At 37.8% G+C, this 20,769-nt stretch overlaps 1 protein-coding gene across 4 annotated transcripts; it reads left to right on the top strand.

Annotated features, from left to right (window-relative positions):
* Positions 1–1,628: 1,628 nt before the first annotated feature.
* etaa1b (ETAA1 activator of ATR kinase b) lies at positions 1,629–20,769 on the top strand. Of its 4 annotated transcripts, XM_017464647.3 has the most exons (7): positions 1,629–1,919; positions 3,069–3,197; positions 3,617–3,675; positions 14,746–14,813; positions 14,889–14,995; positions 15,646–16,934; positions 18,287–20,769. In XM_017464647.3, the coding sequence occupies exons 3-7, from the start codon at positions 3,630–3,632 to the stop codon at positions 18,409–18,411; spliced, it is 1,635 nt and encodes a 544-aa protein (XP_017320136.1). In that variant the 5' UTR covers positions 1,629–1,919; positions 3,069–3,197; positions 3,617–3,629; the 3' UTR covers positions 18,412–20,769. The 4 variants fall into 4 exon arrangements, with proteins under 4 accessions (XP_017320136.1, XP_017320135.1, XP_017320134.1 ...); XM_017464646.3 differs by lacking the exon at positions 3,617–3,675 and having other exon boundaries at positions 1,629–2,211; positions 14,898–14,995; XM_017464645.3 differs by lacking the exon at positions 3,617–3,675 and having other exon boundaries at positions 1,629–2,211.

Raw genomic sequence — 20,769 nt, 5'->3', positions numbered from 1 at the left:
GAGCAAAGCACAGCAGATTTTTTAAATGGAGTTAATAAACAATTGTTGGAATCTCTGTTAAATATATTTGCCACATTGTGACAGACATTGTTGTTATAGGAATCAATAAATGTATTATGAACAGTTTTAGATCGCCAGATTCATTTATATTTTGAGCTCTGTTCAACCCGTCTGTGTGTAATAAGCCTCAGCGCTTTTATTAGAAGCTACAAGCAATCTGCTTTATTACATTTATTCTCAATGAATATGAAATTACTGCAGATATATTTATCATCCTGGGGAGGGTCTCTGGTTGCACAAAGGACCAATCACAACTGTTGTGTCCGCATACACATGACGTGTTGTTACAGTTTTGGAGAGGTGCACATCAGGCAATGCCGTAGGCTATACAAAGGTCTGACGTAGGAGTATAAATGGCCTTTAGCGTGTCTCAAATTGTAGAAGTTGTCAACTGTTTTGCCTCTGAGAGACTTGAGTTATAAAATTGTGCAGTAGTCAATGTATCCTGTAATTTCTGTCAGAATTTAATGCCTTTGGGGTTTCTACTTATGTTCATTAGATGCTGTCCGAAAGAACCTGTTACCATCAAGGGCAACAAGTGCTCAGATTGATACAGTGATGAAAAGGTGGCTGCAGCTGGCTTCAGACCGTGAAGGACGGTAGAGGCGCAACAAACAGTAGCTTATCCTTGATATAAATTTATATGAGTTCTGCTCATTTACATTACATTCTAACTGATAATCTGTTGTACATGTTAAATTCACGTTTTGTTTTGTTCATTTATGTCGTTGTCTATGCGTTAAGTCGATGTTCAATGTAATTCTTGAAATTTGATGGATATTACAATATTTTTGTACAGTTTTATTATTTTATGAGTTGAACTTAAAAATAAATATTAAATATCATTAATTTAAACTGGTTTACTGTTTTCATTTTATTTGAATATGACCATTTTGAATAAATGAATTAAATATATAAACATTCATGTGGTAAATTAATAATGTCTGGGCCAAATCCAGCACTTATCATTTCTATTCACAATAGTACATCACAATCTGTTTACAGTGTGTGAGCCAGACCTGGGCCGAGGACCCAGGCTTATACTGGGCCAGAACTAAAACAAGTATGTGGCACACAAGTGGGCCAGACAAGTTTTGCTATCTGGGATAAGTGTTAAAACGTGCTAAAAAAATATAATGGCATTCCCCTGGCAGAGCAGCCCCAACGTGCACGCGGGTGCGAGGGCCCATTCATCGCTGCTTGCAGCTGTAATTTTTAATTGTAACTCACAAGATCCTCAATTCCTTCCTTGCTTCCTTTCCTTGCTTCTTAGATGCAAGGAGAGATGAATCGAAGCAAGTCAAATGGAATATCCTCACTCTGATCTATCGCACTGATTAGTATGTGAAATGTCTGGGTTATTCAACAATGAATTAATGAACAATACACAATTAACACATCTTTTGTGCAGCTTTGCATATCCAAACATGAAAGGATCAATTAACTACAGTACTCATTGTAGCATATTATTATTTAATTATATTTCACACAAAATTCCATCACATCATCAAAGGACTTTTTGTTTGACACTGTGGCAGAATTTATATGTCCGTCAGGTTTTTCGACAAGAAAGACTTCCGCATAGGATACACCTGTCTATCCTCGCTTCTAGATCCTCTGGAAACTTCCTCACTCCTCGTGGTGCAATTAGAGAATGTCCTTCAAGATGTCCTTCAAGATGGTTGATCAATTTCCGGGTCACGAGCTGGAGGACGGAGGAGCGATGAAACGGGGAAGCACCCACGAGCCTTGTTCAAGGATAGTTTATGATCACGTATTATCTCGCGAGTAGCTACAAGCTTGGTGCGGACCAACCAGAGACGTGAAATCATACGACGCGCTGGAAACATGGCCGCGCGGTGAGTGGATAGTGATACCACAACAAAGCTAGATAGCTCATTAAATAATAAGTAACAAAAACTTAAACTCACTGAATCGAGTGTTTAATATTAACATTGTGCAGTGTATGTCTGTAATTACTAAACATGACAGACAAGCATACCATCGATACCCGACCTACAGCAGATGAGACCAAAGAAATTCGGAGCCGAGTTTTTAAGCTTTCCCAGAACAAATTTCAAACAAATAATAAATCTGGACGGAAACCAACACGCTCTCCATCATCGAGTGTCTCGCTGTATTATGGAAAAGGTAGGCTACCTTTAGCTAGCTAACGTAGCTTAATGTATTATAACAATGACAAGGGAAAACCATTTTTCTTTCACATTTATTTTGTCATAAAACACTTATCTGAAAGCAACGCGCAAGTTTTGCGTTAAGCTTTTCCTCCCATAGAAAACCGTTATAAAGAAAAAGCTTTGCGCGTTGCTTTAGGATTCTGGGTTCATCTTCTTGCCTGTATATAGTTTGCATCATCAATAAGGTGTATACTTAATTTGGTCCTCCAATATCACTGTCTTAAGTGTGTTAAGCGTTTTCTTTATAACGGTGTTCTATAGAGAAGAAAAAGCTTAACGTGGTAACGCTTACTGTCTCCACTTGCATTACGGTGCCGTTGTCTTAGCAGCAGATAAGTATTTATGACAAGATAAATGTAAGAGAGAAATAGTTTTCCCTGCTCGTTGATTTAGTACATTAATGTATGTTAAGCATTTTAGAATGTCCCCAGTTTAGAAATGTCTCATTACAACACCATAATGGCTCAAAATTAACTGCATTTTCTGTCTTTTAAATGATATGCATGTGAGTGTCAGTCCCAGACCTGAATTGCACAACTTTATAGAAATGTGTGTTTTACCTCTTAACACTTGATGTTCAGCCACTAAAGGCCTTGTAATTTGTTATTATGATAGTAAACTCTGCAGTAATTGGTTTCATTTTGTAAAACATGGCTTACAAAGGTTCGAATTTCCTTTGTGATACCTAATACAGGTTTTGATTGCATTTATTATGATCAATGTACTTCCATAGCAAAACAAAAATAAATCTACACATGCAGCAAACTTGTTGAGTCAACTTGACTGTTTTAGTCCTCTCTTTACAAACAGATGTGGGGACCCAAAAACATAGATCAAGGATCAGATTTAATGGTTGCAGCAGTGGTGATTCCCAAAGTGAGGCAGAAGCTCTACAGGACATCATCTGGGATCCTGCTTCACCACCTCCAGTGAGGAATGGCAAGTATCTTAGAAATGTTTACACGTGACCATTTCATTGGTCTGGTATTTGGATTACATCTTATCGGGGGGAATTAGACTCGATGCCGCTTCACTGCTGCTACTTCCGGTGTAAATTTTTTAGCAGTGCAAAGCTTACAAACTGCAGTTTTTTCATCAGCCACAAAAGAGACATCTTTACAAAATCAATGTGTTTTCCTGCACCCTTTTTATTGACGGGATATAATCGGCCCTGTGTGTGTATATATATATATATATATATATATATATATATATATATATATATATATATATATATATATATACACACACACACACAGGATATAACGTGTGTGTGTGTGTGTGTGTGTATGTATAATATATAAGCCCAGCGCTGTAAATTCACTAACGCGCTCTGGTTTTTGCTCGGATTCTGGCAGCCCTTCTGCACCGATGGTTCCATACTGCAGAATTGAGGTGGAAGGAGTAGGTCATCCAGGTATTTCTCGCCTACTGTTTTATGAATACTGAGAATTCGGACAGACTACTCCTTTGGCCTACTGCGTTTCGCCTACTGCGTAGTAGGAGTATTCAGACGCAGCCATTCTGTCTGCCAATTTACAGAGAAATGCATCCAGTCTATTTGGGAGGAACATCATCATGCAGCAAGAAAATTTGTTATTTACTTTGTGTTTTTTACTTTAAGGCTATCTGTTCCTATACTTTTGCTCAGCTAAAAATTTGGTGATCTACCACCAGAGGTTCTATGTTCTAAGTTTTTTAACACATCTAAATATAAATATTAGGAAAGGAAAGCTGAAATTCAGTTTTATTGTCTCCTTCATCTTTTGATCTCAAACCCAGATATTTTCAATGTATAGCAAAATCAAATGAATTGGCCTTATTGTTACAATACTTTCAGAAGGGACTGTATAATGAGAATAATTCCTCATGCTCTGAACTGTTTTCAGCATTGTCCTCTGTTTCAGATGCTTCTTCCTCTATTCCACTATCAGCACATCATGTTATAAATCATGGCCATCATCTTGCTCAGTGATATCATGGATTTCATAGACTAGACAACCTCCTTTTAGCCTTTGGCAGATTGAAATATGCAGAGAGGGTTGTGCAAGCATGTGTGTATGTGATGGAGAGAGAGTAAACATTTCTGCAGCATCCTAACCAGCAGACTCCTCCATTTTCTCACAGACAGAAATGTCCTGAGTAAATGCCAAATAGGCTTCCAACCAAAATATCGCTCATCAGACCAAATATACACTCTGCAAACCATAATTGACAAGCAAATCAACCAAAAAAAATAATCATTTTGCTGACTTCAAAAAAAGTTTTGTCTCAATTTGGCATGAGGGACTTTTACTTCTGTTGATTCAGTGTGGCATTGGAGGAAAAACATATCATTAAATCAGTGTAAAATAACAACATATTTGTGGTTAAAATTGGTGACAAAAAAGCAGATTTCTTCCCTCAGAGTTATGGAGTGAGGCAGGGCTGTCGCTTGAGTCCCATGCTATTCAATATATACATAAATGAACTCGCAAGGGCTCTGGAACAGTTTGCAGCACCCAGCCTTACTCTGCTAGACACTGAAGTCAAATGACTCCTGCTTGCAGTAGGGCTGCAACTAACAATTATTTTCATAATCGATTAGTTGGCTGATTATTTTATTTTAGATTAATCTAATGGCGAGTGGGCAAACATTCAGTGGGCAAACATTCAGTACCCTTTTTTTCACTTATTTAAAATAAAAATCACAAGCTGAGTGTTACAAATATAAACTTCAGACTAGGGATGTCACGATACCAAAAATCTAGTAGTCGGTACCGATACTACCAAAAGTACACGATACTCGATACCAAAGTCGATACCACAGTGTGGTATAAAATTAAAAAAAATAAAATAAAAAAAACTCTCCTGGAGGACATCCTCCTCTGCCTGATACTGGCAAAGAGAGGGGGAGGGTATTTTAGTTATCAAACACTGTCTGACAATGAGTCTCCGGAGGTGCACTCCTAAACCCGTGCACGCACGCACACACACACACACCTTATACTCTGAATGCAAGCATTAGTTTAAATTCACTGATATGGTGGCAAGCCAAAACGATTTTTATTAAAAGCATGTACATTATTAGTGACGGTAGCTACATTTTGCTGACAGGACACGGGCTAAATGGCGATGCATGGTGGCCCATTCTGAGGTAGTTTATAACATCGCAATGCGTTAGCGTCGTTAACAAATAACTGGCTATCGCAAACATTACATGGCGCATAACGTTAGCTGGTTTCACGGCAACAATGCCAGCTGCCTCAAACAAATATAATATAGGACCGTCTTTCAGGTGCTTTGCCAAATTCCAGGTGTTTCCTCGCTTTGTTTGAAATGAACGATAGCATCGGTTGCACACCGGAAACCAATACTAGCTTTCCTCTCAACGAGTCCTGGCGGCGCTAAACTTGTTAAGCTAAGCTAAACTTCAGTAGTTTTTCCCGTGTGCTTGTAGGTGTTCCTCTTCTTCACCACTTGTGGACCGACTAAAACACTTGCACGTATTTGCTGCCCCATCAGGTCCAGAAGAATCTCAACCTCTGTACTTTCGTTACAAACGGTACTGCAGAAAAACAAGTACCGTCACGTTTTAAGAATGTTGGTACCGAAGTATCGGTTCTCGTGACATCCCTTATATATCCCTAGCGGCCTCGCATTACTATGTATGTCATGCGCCGTCGACTAGGAAGTGGCTTATACTTCCGGTTAGTAAAAAAAAAAACGCTAGTGTTCCTTATGAAATTATATTACCTTTCTACAATTCATATGTGTAAGTGTATAGTACATCATTTGGGACACAACCTTAGTATTTACTGTCCAAGGCGTGTTTTCAGAAGAGAAGTAACGTAATTAGTAAATGTGTCCCGTGCCGCACACAGACCAACTAATCAATAATGAGATTCGTTGACAACGATTTTCATAATTGATTATTAGCAATTTTATCGATTAGTTGTTGCAGCTCTAGTTTGCAGATGATTTGGTCCTGCTGTAGAAGAAGGTCTACAGCAGTATCTAGACCTCTTGTACATCTTCTGTCAGACATGGGCTCTGTCATTTAACCCCAAAAAGACTAAAGTAATGATATTCCAACTTCAAATTAGACAACATGCCCTTTGAACATGCTGAGAACTACTCATTCCTCAATATAAATATCAGTAACACAAGAACTTCAAGAAGGCTGTGAACGACCTGAGAGGAAGAGCTTTTTACACTATTAAAAAAAATATCAAATTTGACATCCCAATCAGAATTTGGCACTAATTTAGTTAAATTGGTTCTAGAACCTATCATGCGCTATGGATGTGAGGTCTGGGGTCTGCTCACAAACGAAGAGTTCACTAAATGGGACAAATGCAGAATAGCCACTCTGCAGGAAGACTACTTTAAAAATACACTACAAGTACAATAAAAAAGCCCCAATAATACATTTAGAACAGAATTAGGACTCTACCCATTAAATAATAATTAAAATTTAAAAAATTTAATTCCATGCCCACCTAAAAAATAGTGACACAGAGAGTCTCATTCACAAAGCCCTAAGATACTAAGAGCTAATCCAAAAGAGAAGCCCTCGCAGCAAGCTGGTCTTTGACTTTACAATCCAAAACAATCCAGCCAAACCCCAGAAGAAAACCCCAAATAGACCCAATCAAATTATTAAAACACAAAAAGAAAAATATCTAAAACACTGGACAGAAGCAACAGCTCAACAACGTAAATTAGAATGTTATCTGACATCTGTACAGACTTGGTGAACATAACCTTGCCATAGAGATGGAGACACAAGACAGACCTGGCTACCAAAAGTGCCCCACTGCACACAAAATGAAGTGGAAACAGGACTGCACTTTTTAACAACATGCCCTTATTGTACACAAATTAGGGAAACATATTTTGCCCACTTCACAGCCCATGAAAAAGACTTCAGTCTGATGCCAAGCATGAACAAACTCCCACACTTGCTAGAAAAAACCTCAGCAAGCTCAAACTTGGCTGCCAGGTTTGTGGAATCCTGTCACGACAAAAGAGTAACCAGTAACCACAATAACATCAACACTGTAAACATGCATAAAATGCTCAAACATTTGGGTAATAAAACACAATTGTGTGTATAATTTATTTATATATATATATATATATATATATATATATATATATATATATATATATATATATATATATATATATATATATATACACACACACTCATTTTTTTTCTCCTTACTGCTATTATTTTATCAAACCTATTATTATTATTATTATTATTATTATTATTATTATTATTATTGTGTAAATGTGTATGTCTGTAATTTAATGTTACCAGTGCTTTGGAAATCTTGAGAGTGAGTGTGAGAGAGAAATTTTATTAGCCATAATAAACCTCATCTGCACTCTGATTCCCCTCTGTGCCATATTTTTCTTTGCCATTCTGAATTACAGGGTCAAATTTGATGCTGAACAGTATCTTAGTACCCAAATGTTGTAAAAACATCAAATTGGTCATCATTTTTACACATTCATATCATCACTGTTGAGAAGGTTTCATTAAAAAAAATGATAAATTTTATAGTATTTTAAACAGGTACAACCATACATGGCTTATAGATCACACTTTTTGGAAGATGAAAATTGAAAATTGGGCAATCCCAATAACTTTTCAACACTATTTAGAGAAGAAGTGAAGCAGCCTTTATTTGTCACATGTAGATTACAGCACAATGAAATTCTTTTTTCACATATCCTCGCATGTTAAGAAACTAGGGTCAGAGTGCAGGGTCAGCCATGATACGGTCGGTGTCCCTGGAGTAGTGAGGGTTAAGTGCCTTGCTCAAAGGCCCAACAGTGGAAGCTTAGCAGTGCTGGGGCTTGAACCTCCAACCTTCTGATCAGTAACCCAAAGCCTTAACCATTAATTCATGTCTTTTTTTTCTTTTCTTTTTTCTTTCTTTCTTTCTTTCTTTCTTTCTTTCTTTTTTTCTTTTTCTTTTTTTTTAAATTAACTATTCTCAGAAGTGTAGACCTCCTTATGATTGTTTTCATAAAACAAGATCCTTTGTTTTCTGTATCTCCAAATCAAGAACAGATCTGATGTGACCAGCTATAGGTCTGGTCAGGCTTGCAGAAGGTTTCTTAATTATTTAGTCTACAAAATTAATAGCATAGCATTCATATTTTTCCCATTAGTGAGTCTGTGCTAAAAAATATAGGCTATAAAAATATGGCAACCCATAGCCGATTCCTGGTTGCCACCCTTGGCAACCGCTTTTAAAAGTTCGTATTGAGCTCTGCTTTTTGATTATTTTTGATAACCATGTGCATCCCTTTATGGCTACAATTTACCCATCCTATAATGGCTACTTCCAGCATGAAAATGTGCTGTCCCTAAGCACAAGCTTAGTCTCAAACTGGTCTGGCACCCCAGTCACCATATATGTATTCAATAGAGCACCTTTAGAATGTAGTAGATTGGGAGATTGGAAGAATGAATGTGCAGCTGATAAGTGTACAGCAATTATGTGATGCACTCATGTCAACATGGACCAGAATCTCAAAGAAATGTTTCACTTTTGTGGATTACATGCCATGAAGAACTGAGTCTGTTCTGAAAGCAAAGGGAGGAACTGCCCAGTGTTTAGCATGGTGTTCCTAATAAATTGGTTGGTGATTGTATAGGTAGGAATTGTATTGTATAGAAATGGAGGTTTACTGTCAACATGGACATGGATTTTATTCAGCTCGACTGAGTACTGTGCATAGGAGAGGCACCATGTAGCTTTGACCTGGATGCTGATTCTTTGACCCACAGGCTATTCAAAGACTCTAGGATATTACTATGAGCTTTTTGTGTTTAATGGATAATATCATAGCAACAGTAGAACTCAATTGGCTGAATTATTTCATTTGTTTTATTTATACAGTGCTGTGAAATTTTTGCCCCATCCTGATTTCTTGTCTTTTTGTGTCTTGTAATAAATAGACACAATCTTCAAATGAAATACAAAATACAACAAAGGCAACCTGATTAAAAACACTATACAGGTTTTTATTTTTTAATTGAAGCAGTTATCAAAGTTATCCAACACACATAACCAATGTGAAAATCTAATTGCCCCCTCAAAATTAAAATCTAGTTGTGCCACCTTTAGCAGCAATTACTGCAACAAAACACTTACAATAACAGGCGATCAGTCTTTCACTTACTTCTAGGACTAGGATTTACTCCTATGCTTTGCATTATTGTCTTGCTGCATAATACAGTTGCACTTGAGTTTCAACTTACGGACTGAAGTACATATATCCTTTAGGATTTTCTGGTAGAGAGCAAAAGCAAGTTACTGCAAGTTGCCCAGGCCCTGAAGCAGCAAAGCATCCCCACACCATCACACTTCCACCACCATGCTTGACCATAGGTATGATGTTCTTTTTGTGGAATTCTGTGTTTGGACATAATGACTCTCACTGTGGTCCTTTGGAGTCCCAGAGCCTTTGAAGTAGCTTTGTAACCCTTTCCAAACTGATGCATTTCATTGACCTTCTTCCTCATCATTTCTGGAATTTCTTTCAATTTTAGTATAGTGTGTTACTGCGTAAGACCTTTTAACCAACTTCATGACTAGGTAAGACCGTTTTAACCAATTTCAAAATTTCTATTTAAGTGTTGAGTTGATTGAACAGGGTTTGCAGTAATCAGGCCTCGTTGCATCTAGTCCAGCTGAACCCCATTACGAATCAGTTTCATAGATTTGGAGAATCTGTGGGGGCAAATACATAGTCTTACAGGCCCAGTTGGTATTGGATAACTTCTTTGCTACAATATATGTTATCATTTAAAAACTGTATTTTGTGCTTACTCAGGTTGACTTGGTTTTATCTTAGATGTTGTTTTAATTTCTGAAACAATTTAATGAGATGTGCACAAAAACAAGAGAAATCAGGATGGGGAAAATACTTTTTCACAGCACTGTATGAACTAAATTTTTTTTTTCTTTTTTCAGGATGGAAACTTGGCTAATCTATATTTATAAATGAAGTAGTAAAATGAAAAATACCTAACTGTAGATTTCACATCACATAATTATGAGTATGGAAAATAATTTCATCATTTACTCACTTTTGACGTTGAATATATCTGAAACAAACAAGCATACAGTCCCCTGTGAAAGTATTGGAATGGCAAAGCCAATTAATTTTATCTTGTTGTTCACTGAAGAGTTTGTTTCACTTCAAACAGTGAATTTCAGCTTTAATTTCTTGACATCTGCAGTCTTCTTTGAAATTATAGGAATGGAAAGGCCAATTCATTTGTTTATGATGTACACCGAAGAGATTTGGATTTGAGATCAAAAGATGGATGTGAGGCAAGAGAGAGGATTTGGATCTAGATCTGTTAAACAACATAAAACAGTACAGGAACAGAAATCTTGTAGTAGATTAAAGTAAATAACACTTAATATTTGGTTGCATATGCCTGCAATAACTGCATCAAGCCTGCAACTCACCAAATTGTTGGTTTCTGATCAAGTCCTTTGTTAATTTGGCAGTGTAATGTGCAGCAAAACAATAATCCCAAATAAAGTTCCTCCCGATTAATATACATTGCTTTGTAAATTGTCAGACAAAATGTTCCTGTAAACTTCTGAATTCATTCTACTGCTACCATCATGAGTTAAATCATCAATAAGGATTAGTGAGCCTGTTACAGAAGCAGCCATGCTAGCACAAGCCATGACACTACTTCTCACATGCTTGACCGATATACAGGTACATTTAAAAAAAAATTAGAATATCGTAGGAAAGTAAAGTTTTTTTTTTCCCGTAATTTAATTTAAAAAGTGGAACTTTCATATATTCTAGATTTATTACACAAAGTGAAATATTTCAAGCCTTTTTTTGTTTTAATTTTGATGTTTACGGCTTACAGCTCATGGAAATCAAAAATCCAGTATCTCAAAATATTAGAATAAAGAATATATAATACAAATGTCAACTTTCTGAAAAGTATGTTAATTTATGTACTCAATACTTGGTCGGGGCTCCTTTTGCACAAATTACTGCTGCAATGCGGTGTGACATTGAGGCAATCAGCCTATGGCACTGCTGAGGTCTTATGGAAGCCCAAGTTGCTTTGATAGCAGCCTTCAGCTTGTCTGTGTTGTTGGGTCTGGTGTCTCTCATAGACTACTTTTATATGATGAGCAGTAATTAAATTATTGACCTTACTGTGAGTAAGATGATAATGTGATTAAGGTGTTTACATGAGTCGCTTTTAGAATACTCTTGTCATGTTCCCGTTTTACATGTTTTAGAACATAATTAGATTAACAGCCCGCGTCATTACGTCACCATGCCACGCCGTCCGACATCCCTCCAGAACTTCACGTATCAACATACAGTTCGTCTTCGTTATGGTACCGTATACAGTTTTGGGTGTTTCTATTGAATTTTTTTTTACAAACGCTTTAAGTGCAGTTAATTATTTCTCATGCTATACGTGCTAATAGACAACTGCTTGAAGCCATGGGCTGTGTCCCAAACCACATACTTACCGTTTATATACTAGCTGAGATACATGTATTTTTCCCCACTACAGGCCGTAAAACGTAAAACTGCCGTGTATGATCGTGTCCTGTCACAAAATGCAGTGAAAACTCACACGACGTTCATAATGTGATTAAGGTGTTTTACATGTCTGTAATACACGTCCATAATGCGACTAAAACAGGAGTACTCCACCTGTCTTAATTTGATTATTGCTTACTTTGAGTATGACCTTAATTAGATTAAGGTCATTAAAAATTGCTGTTTTACATGGTAGTTTCTTAATCAAAGTATGGTCTTAATCAGGTTAAGAGTGAATTATTATTGTCCATGTAAACGCACTGATTGATTCTCTATGGGGTTTAGGTCAGGCAAGTTGGCTGGCCAATCAGGCACAGTAATACAAAAAAGTCAAGTCTTGCTGGAAAAGGAAATCAGCATCTACATAAAGCTGGTCAGCAGATGGAAGCATGAAGTGCTCTAAAATCTCCTGGCAGCCAGCGGCATTTACTCTCGACTTGAGAAAACACAGTGGGCCAACACCAGCAGATGACATAGCACCCCAAATCATCACTGACTGTGGAAACTTCACACGACTTCACGCAACTTGGATTCTGTGCCTCACTGTGATGGTGGCAGATTTTTACTGTGTGGGTGAGGTGGGGCGGGGCGTCAAGGCGATGGGTTACTGAAATGTATATTAAATTTATATTACTATATAATAATAATAAAAATATTTTATAGGCTTAAATTAAATAAAAATCTAAATATAAAAAAAATAAATGAGGCTTTATTTTTAGCACTTGCCTTGTTGTGTCATGCTGTTGCAATGAGAAACAGCCTGAGGGTGCTGTGGGATACAGTATTGTCCTGGGGAGAAGGAGAAGAAGTGGGAGGAGGACGTGGAGAAGTACAGTCACACGTTTCTCTCTCGTTACGCATGAATCCAAAATGTTCCCAGATCATCGATGTAACCTTTGGTTTCCCAACAAGTTCCATCACAGCGGCAGCACCCGAAGTGAAATCGCAGAATTCGCCTGACTGGATTTTGCCATGCTCAAACAAACCTGTGTCAAACTACGGGTTTGACCACACCATATAAGGGGTTTGATTAAGATTGCATAATCTGTGTGTTAATATAAAATCTCCCGCCATATGGTAGGCTATAAATACATATTAATATAGCAACTATTATTATTATTATTATTATTATTATTGTTATTATTATTATTATTATTATTATTATTATTATTATTATTATACATGTATACAAAGTGTTGTACTTTGTATTTGTCATAGTGCCCACTCAAGCAGAAACATTAACATGGGCGTGTGATGTGGCATCACTGCAGGTGGCACTGCATCTACCACCGCCATGGTGCAGTTGTCATATTCTCCATTCTTCCTCCAGACTCTGGGACCTTGATTTCCAAATGAAATGCAAAATTTGCTTTCATCTGAAAAGAGGACTTTGGACCACTGAGCAACGATCCAGTTCTTTTTCTCCTTAGCCCAGGTAAGATGTTCTAACGTCTCTAGTTCAGGAGTGTCTTGACACTAGGAATGCTGCGACACTGTGACATTTCTGTATTATAAATTCTTTATTTTAATATTTGGAGATACTGGATTTTTTTTCCATGAACTGTAAGCCTTAATCAAGATCAAAACAAAAAAAGCTTGAAATATTTCACTTTGTGTAATAAATCTAAAATATATGAAAGTTCCACTTTTTGAATTAAATTACAGAAAAATAAACTTTTCCATGATATTAAAATGTTTTGAGCTGTATGTAACTTGTATGTTTTGGATCATGAGTCGATCGTTTCTTTCTCCACCCTTTGGCCTTTCTATCACTTTGGTAGAGGATAATCTTGGTCTCAGCAGTCCATACAACCCTGTTCCAGAACATTTGTGGCTCATTTTTGTATTTCTTTACGTATTCCAAACTTACTTTCTGATTTCTACTGCTAATGAGTGGTTTGCATCTTGTAATATGGCTTCTGTATTTTTGCTCTCAGTCTTCTTTTGTCAACTGTAGATTGAGAGAGTTTCACCCTGTGGAGGTTGTTCGTGATTCCACTGACTACTGTTTTTGGGTTTTTCTTCACAGCGCTCATAATGTTTCTGTAATGAACTGCTATTGTTTTCCTTGGCCGACCTGTCCAATATCTGGTTGTCGGTTTCTTTCATTTTCAGGACATTTCAAATTGTTGTACAGGCCCAATGTATGCTCAATGGCTCTGATCACTTTTTCCCTCTTTTTTCAGCTTCAAAATGGCTTGCTTTTCTCACATAGACAGCTCTATGATTTTCATGTTGGTTTATCCTTTTTAACAATAAATGCATTCTTCACAAGCGAAACCCAGGGTTCAGACCAAGAGTAGACATTCTAAGCTATTATTTGGTTAAACAGTCAATCTAATAGGGCACACCTGGGCAACAGTAAACACCCTGTCAGTCACATATTCCAATAGTTTTGATCACTTGAAACATTGGGTGGTTCAAACAAAGGGTGCCATGTTCTAAGTTTTTGAACAAATCTAATTGTAAATATCTGAACTCCTGATCTATCATCATTCATCGTTTGATCTCAAACCTAACTTTCTTCAGTGTATAGCACAAACAAAAGATTTGACCTTGGCATTTCAATACTTTCAAAGGATACTGTATATGCCTACATGATGCCATTAATTACAAAAGAGAAACCTCTTGAGCCACCCTTTTCTCAGAAGATATTGCATTATTGGATCATGTAATCTTATTCTAGCTTTTCATTTTACGCCACTCGACTATGGAAGTGTCTTTATTTGCAGCAACCTGTAACTGTAACAAGCACAGAGGTAGCTTAGGCAAATTGCCATGTCAGTCAGGAACTACTGTGTGGCAACTTGTTTGCATGCGTTGTTTTTGATGAAGTTCAAGGTTTGCCATACATAATTTCTTTTGCTATGAATATTAATAACAGGAAAAGGAGCAGCAGAAAGTGTCAGAGTTGTGGAGATATCTGAGATTGTCAACAGAATTGCACCTAATGTAAGTAGCAACTCTTTGAAATGAAAATTGCACAGTGCCTACCATATTGATATAAGACCATGTTTGATGTCAAAGGATGAGAAGTCTGTGGATAAAGATTCAGTGCTTCAGTGGATTGGAGATACTGCTGTTCCTTGCACTCCAGAGATTCAGCAACCCAGAGTTCGGAGGTGCTCAGCACGGTCAGTATAAACTAGGGGTGTGAATCTGCCTCTGTTTCAATAAAACTCTGTGTTGTGTAGCTTTCCATAAAGTCTGAATCCAACATTTTCTGTAATTCTATAGGGGTACATGTTTTTGCAAATAAGTGAATGCTTTGGTTATAGCCTTCGGCTTGCTAGAATTGTGGTGTAGCAAGCTCTGAAAGAAACTGTTAATAGTAGTAGTACCTGTTGCATCTTTAGCTGCAGCCAGGCTCCTCTCCAGTTAACATTACCTCATGCCACTTTTCTAGGTGTGTAGCAAGGTTTGTGGTGCTTCCATTGCATATAGCAATTATTCTGTTGAGACTTCCTGCTGAGATATTGAGTCAGAAGTATTTCCAAGTATTGATTTAATACTTAACATGCGCTCTCTCTCTCTTTCTCTGCCCTGTCTTTCTCACTCATTCACATGCATGACTTGTGGGGTATCTGTCGATTTTTCGATGGCAGTATTGGATTTTAACCATTTTTCTTTTCAAAACAGATCAGGCCAAATCGGACACTGTTGGTCTGATTTTCTGATTCAATTAGTTTTTTTCATACCCCTGGTATTAATGTAATATATTTATGGAAATTTGTGTGCTTGTAGTGACTTATTTACCAACTGACATTCTTATTCCTTTGTCCAGTCGGCAAAGTAACAATGTTGAGGACCTGATGAAACTGGCTAAGCAGTTTGACCTTAACATGACCCGCCAACACAAAGAAAGGATTCTTGAGAGTCTGCAGAATAGTGGGGGAACAAATTGTAAGGACTTGCACAAGCTCAACAAACTCACTGCCACCCACCCAGAATCGCAGAGTAATGGGGCTTCTGCTGGTGAAGCCAAAGGACTAAGCCATGAGGAGGAGCTGCATGCTCTGTTTGATGGACCAACCCAGTACTTGAGTGGGAGACTAAGCCCTCCATCACCTAACTGTTCACAGGAGAGCAGGACTGAAAAAACAGCTACTCATGGAATGAGACCAACCACTTCAGACAGCAAGAATCTCCTTTATGATGCTCAGGTGTCAAAACCAGCCTTTGATGATGACTGGGAGAATGATGATCTTCTCAGTGACTTGTTTGTGCTAGAGGTGACTCAGAACCCTTGGAATATGAGCTCCTGTACAGCAAAGACCAGTAGTCAGATTGGGTCTGCTGCTTCTATAAAATGTGAACCTATAATGGTAGCCAGTTCCTCTGAATCAAGCACCAGAGCTGGTTTACCTCAGTGTCACCAGATTACCAGTTATTACACTAGGTTTTCTTCAAAAATTAGCACCAGTCTTAGTACTTTCAGGTCAGATGATCCTGTCCAGTCTGTTGCAATTAAGCAACTTCCAAAAACTAGCCCTGATTCAATCAACACAGATAGAAAGCAGAAGATAGTTATGACCAATGTTGACCCCGGAGCCAAAGATTTAGCCAGTTCAGCTGTAGCATCAGGGAAGGACTTGGTCTCTGTGTGGGGTGAAGATGATGATGATGATGATGATGATGATGATGATCTGCTTTATCAGGCCTGTCATGACCTGGAGCAAATCTCATCCAGTCAAGAGCAGCAAAAAGACAAGAATATAACCAAGCCCTTATGTTCCTCACCTGAAGTACTTCCAACCATCACTACTAGTTCTTCAAGCATGAGTAGAAACAGCAGAACAGTTCAATCTCAGGATCCAATGAGCTACAAACAGCCTGTGTGTGTTTTTTCATGCTCACATTCAATACCGGGTGCTTCGGGTGTTCATGGAAACAAGCAAAACTTGTATGAATCAGCTAGTGCTTCTCAAGTAAACGACGATCCTAAAAACAGCAGGCAGCAGTACCATTTCACTCAGCTGAGTCCTCAGCCTGTTACAGGACTGTCTGGAGAAAACTCCCATTATTCCATATTCAAGAGGCATCAGTCTGACCCAGGGGCATTGAGAAACAAAGGTAAGCATTCTACCACAAATAACTTTTACTGTGGGTTACTGAAATACTCACCATCCACATTATTAGGAACACCTGCACATTCATGCAGTTACCTAATCATTCAGTCATGACAGCAACACAATGCATAAAAAAAAAAAATGCAGATACTGGTCAAGAGCTTCAGGTAATGTTCACATCAAACATCAGAATGGGGAAAAGTGTGATCTCTGTTACTTTAACCATGGTATGGTTGTTGATAACAAATGGGTTGGTTTGAGTAATTGGAAAAACTGCTGTTATCCTGGGAATTTCACCCACAACAGTCTCTACAGTTTATACAGAATGGTGTGAAAAATCAAAAACTTCCATCCTATGAACGTGGCGTGTTGACAGGCTAAAACACCTTGTTGATGAGAATGAGCATGAGATCAAACCTTGAGGTGGATGGGCTACAGCAATGGAAGACCTCATCAGGTACCACTCTTGTCATCCAAGAACAAGAATCTGAGGCTGTCATGGGCACAGACTGGTGGTAGAGAGCTGAAAACTGGAAAAAGACCAGATTTTTCTTCTTTCTTCAATTTGGGTGAGCCTGTGCTCATGATGGCCTCAGATTCCTGTTTTTGGCTGACAGAATTGATCCCAATGTGCTCTTCTGCTGTTGTAGCCCATCTACCTCCAATGTTTTGTGCATGCTGAGATGCTTTTCTGCCATGGTTACGCCATGGTTGTAAAGAATGACTATTGAGTTACTATAGCCTTCCTGGCAGCTCAAACCAATCTGGCCATTTTCCTCTGAGCTCTCAACAAGTTGTTTCCACCCAAAAAACTCGCTGAATGTTTTTTTTGTATTTTGCCCCATTTTGTGTAAACTCTAGATACTGTTGTGAGTGAAAATTCCAGGGGATCAGCAGTTTCTGAAACACTGAAACCAGCCCATTTGTTACCAACATACATGCTACGGTTAAAGTCCCAGAGATCACACTTTTTCTTCATTCTGATGTTTGATGTGAACATTACCTGAGGTTCTTGACCTGTATCTGCATGATTTTTTGTACTTCATTACACAACTTTATTTATGGACTTTAATGTTGTGAATTCATTATATTTCCGGATTTCTTGAGTTAATACTGATGTCCGATGAAAATTTCATGTGAATAGCCTCATCAGAAATATATTTACTGAAAAATAAGTTGACGTGTCCAGTATTTATTTCCCCCACTGTATACCTATAGTTAACTGGGAATTTGCTGTTATTTTATTTTATTTTTTTTGGTCTATTCACAAAAAAAAGACAGATTCTAGACTAGCATGCTGAGCAGCAAGGAAAATCTGCATTCTGTTGATGTTTTGTTCTCTGTTTGCTTCTGTAGTGTTTATTGCAGCACAACCAGCAGTGAAGTGCTCTGCTGCTGAAATTGAGAGGAAGAAGCAGGAGGCTATAGCAAGGAGGAAATTGCGACTGCAAGCCACTCAGAAGTCTGGTGCTCCCACATAACCCTCCACAGAGGAGCCTGACGTCTTAAAATGAATATCTGCCCTCTGACATCTAATGGAATAACTTTAGCTCTCTGATTCTGTGTAACCGTCTTTTGCCATTTGACCTTTTTGCCCCCAATTATTTCAATTGCTCCACATTAAACCACCAGCATATTTCGTCATTATATGCTGCTAGTTTGTGTGAAAATACTAATCAACCTTTTTTTTTTTTTTTTTTTTTTTTTAAATAGTGTTCTAGAAAATGTTCTCTAATTTCTTGTCCATATAATTTCATCAACATAATGAGACAAAAGAGCAGTTATGAATCATTAAGAAATGCAGTTCCCTCTGAAACTATTGGAAATGGCAAGGCCAATTCATTTTTATTTTATTTATTTTTTTGCTGTAGACATTTGGGTTTGATATGAAAATATTAATATGAGAAGAGAGCTTAGAATTTCAGCTTTTATTTCCTGGTATTTATACATAGATGTGTTAAACAGAAAAGAATATAGCACATTTTGTATCAGACCACCCAATTTGTAGGCGAGCAAAAATATTGCGACATGTGACTGACAGGTGTTTCTTGTTACCCATGTGTGTCCTGTTAGATTGGTTGTTTAAACAATAATTAGCTCTGAATATCTACTCTTGGTTTTAGCCTTCAGTTTCACCTGTGAAGACTGCATGTGTTCTTAAAAAGGATAAACCAACATGATCAGAGAGCTGTATATGGGTGAAAAGAAAGCCATTTTGAAGCTGAGAAAAGAGGGAAATCAATCAGAGGCATTGCACAAACATTGGGTTTGCCAGTACAACAATTTGTAATGTCCTTAAAAATAAAGAAACCACTGGTGTACTGTGCAACAGACATCGAATGGATCAGCCAATGAGAACAACAGCAGCTGATGACAAACATTGTAAGAGCTGTGAAGAAAAACCCAAAAGCATCATTTAGTGACCTCACCAACAACCTCCACAGGGCACTGGTAAACGTATCACAATCCACCGTTCGAAGAAGACTTTTAAAGCAGAAATTTAGAGATCATATCGCAAGATGCAAACCACTCATCAGCAGTAAGAATCAGAAAGCCAGATTGGAATATGCAAAGAAATAGAGATGAGTCACAAAGGTTCTGGAACCAAGATTAACCTCTATCAAAGTGATGGAAAGGCCAAAGTGTGGAGAAAGAAAGTATCTGTTCATGATCCAAAACAAACAAACTTGTCTGTCCATGGTGGAGCTAGTGTCATGGCTTGGGCTTGCATGGCTGCTTCTGGAACAGGCTCTCTAATCTTTATTGATGATGTAACTCATGATGGTAGCAGCAAAATTAATTCAGAAGTTTACAGGAAGATTTTGCCAATTTGTAGGGAAATGCATCCAAATTAATCAGGAGGAACTTTATCTTGCAGCAAGACAATGATTCAAAACACACTGCCAACTCAACAAAGGACATTAACAGGGGAAAACAGTGGAACGTTTTATACTGGACAAGTTAATCATCACCCCTTAACCCAACTCGGCATGCATTTCAGCTCCTGAAGAGCAGACTGAAGGGAGAAACCCCGCGAAACAAACAACAAATGAAAGAAGCTATGGTAAAAGCCTGGAAAAACATCACAATAGAAGAAACCAACAGTTCGGTGAGGTCAGTGAGTAGCAGGCTTGATGCAGTAATAGCAAGCAAGCAATATATGCAACCAAATATTAAATGTTCTTTACTTTAATATACACGCTCTATCTGTTCCTATACTTTTGCTTGCTTAAAAATTGGGTGGTCTGATAAACATAGATTTTGTATGTTGTGTAATACATCTAGATATAAATACCAGGAAATAAAAGCTGCAGTCCTAAACTCTCACCTCATAGCCATCTTTTGATCTCAAACCCAAATATCTTTGGTGTATAGCACAAAGAAATGAATTGGTCTTGCCATTCCAATAGTTTCAGAGGGGACTGTAACTTGGAGAGGAATGTGTATAGTTTCTCTCCTGGAATTGTTCATCACTCTGGTTCTATCTTTAGTGGCAGTAGAAACGTCTGTAATTGTGAACTGAGTATTGAACTTTTCTTGACTGGTTTTCTGTTGTCTTGTTTGTGTTCCATCAAGGCTGCTTACTCTGTGGGTTGCCTGTGCAAAACTGTAAATTTGATTTGATTTAGATCATTGCCATGATAAAAACTATTTAATTGCATTCTTGTGAAAGGTGTACAGTATTTTGAGCTCAAATAAGATAATATTTACAAGCTAACAGCACGCTGAGTTCAGGCTGTGAGAGTCAAAAGTGCCATTCCACTTGTTTCCATAAAGAAAATGTGAAATGAAGCAAATCTGTGTGTACCAGTGCTCCTCATAAAATGTATTTAATCCAA

The sequence above is a fragment of the Ictalurus punctatus genome, chromosome 3, assembly GCF_001660625.3.
Source record: "Ictalurus punctatus breed USDA103 chromosome 3, Coco_2.0, whole genome shotgun sequence".
Classification (NCBI taxonomy): Eukaryota; Metazoa; Chordata; class Actinopteri; order Siluriformes; family Ictaluridae; genus Ictalurus; species Ictalurus punctatus.
This window is presented reverse-complemented; position numbering and strand designations above follow the sequence as displayed.

Excerpts from the sequence above, each read along its gene's own strand:
- etaa1b (XM_017464645.3), top strand. The coding sequence starts at position 2,046 with ATGACAGACAAGCATACCATCGATACCCGACCTACAGCAGATGAGACC. Across the intron at positions 2,212-3,068 it reads CTCGCTGTATTATGGAAAAG|ATGTGGGGACCCAAAAACAT; the intron begins GTAGGCTACCTT and ends CTTTACAAACAG. Across the intron at positions 14,814-14,888 it reads TCAACAGAATTGCACCTAAT|GATGAGAAGTCTGTGGATAA; the intron begins GTAAGTAGCAAC and ends TTGATGTCAAAG.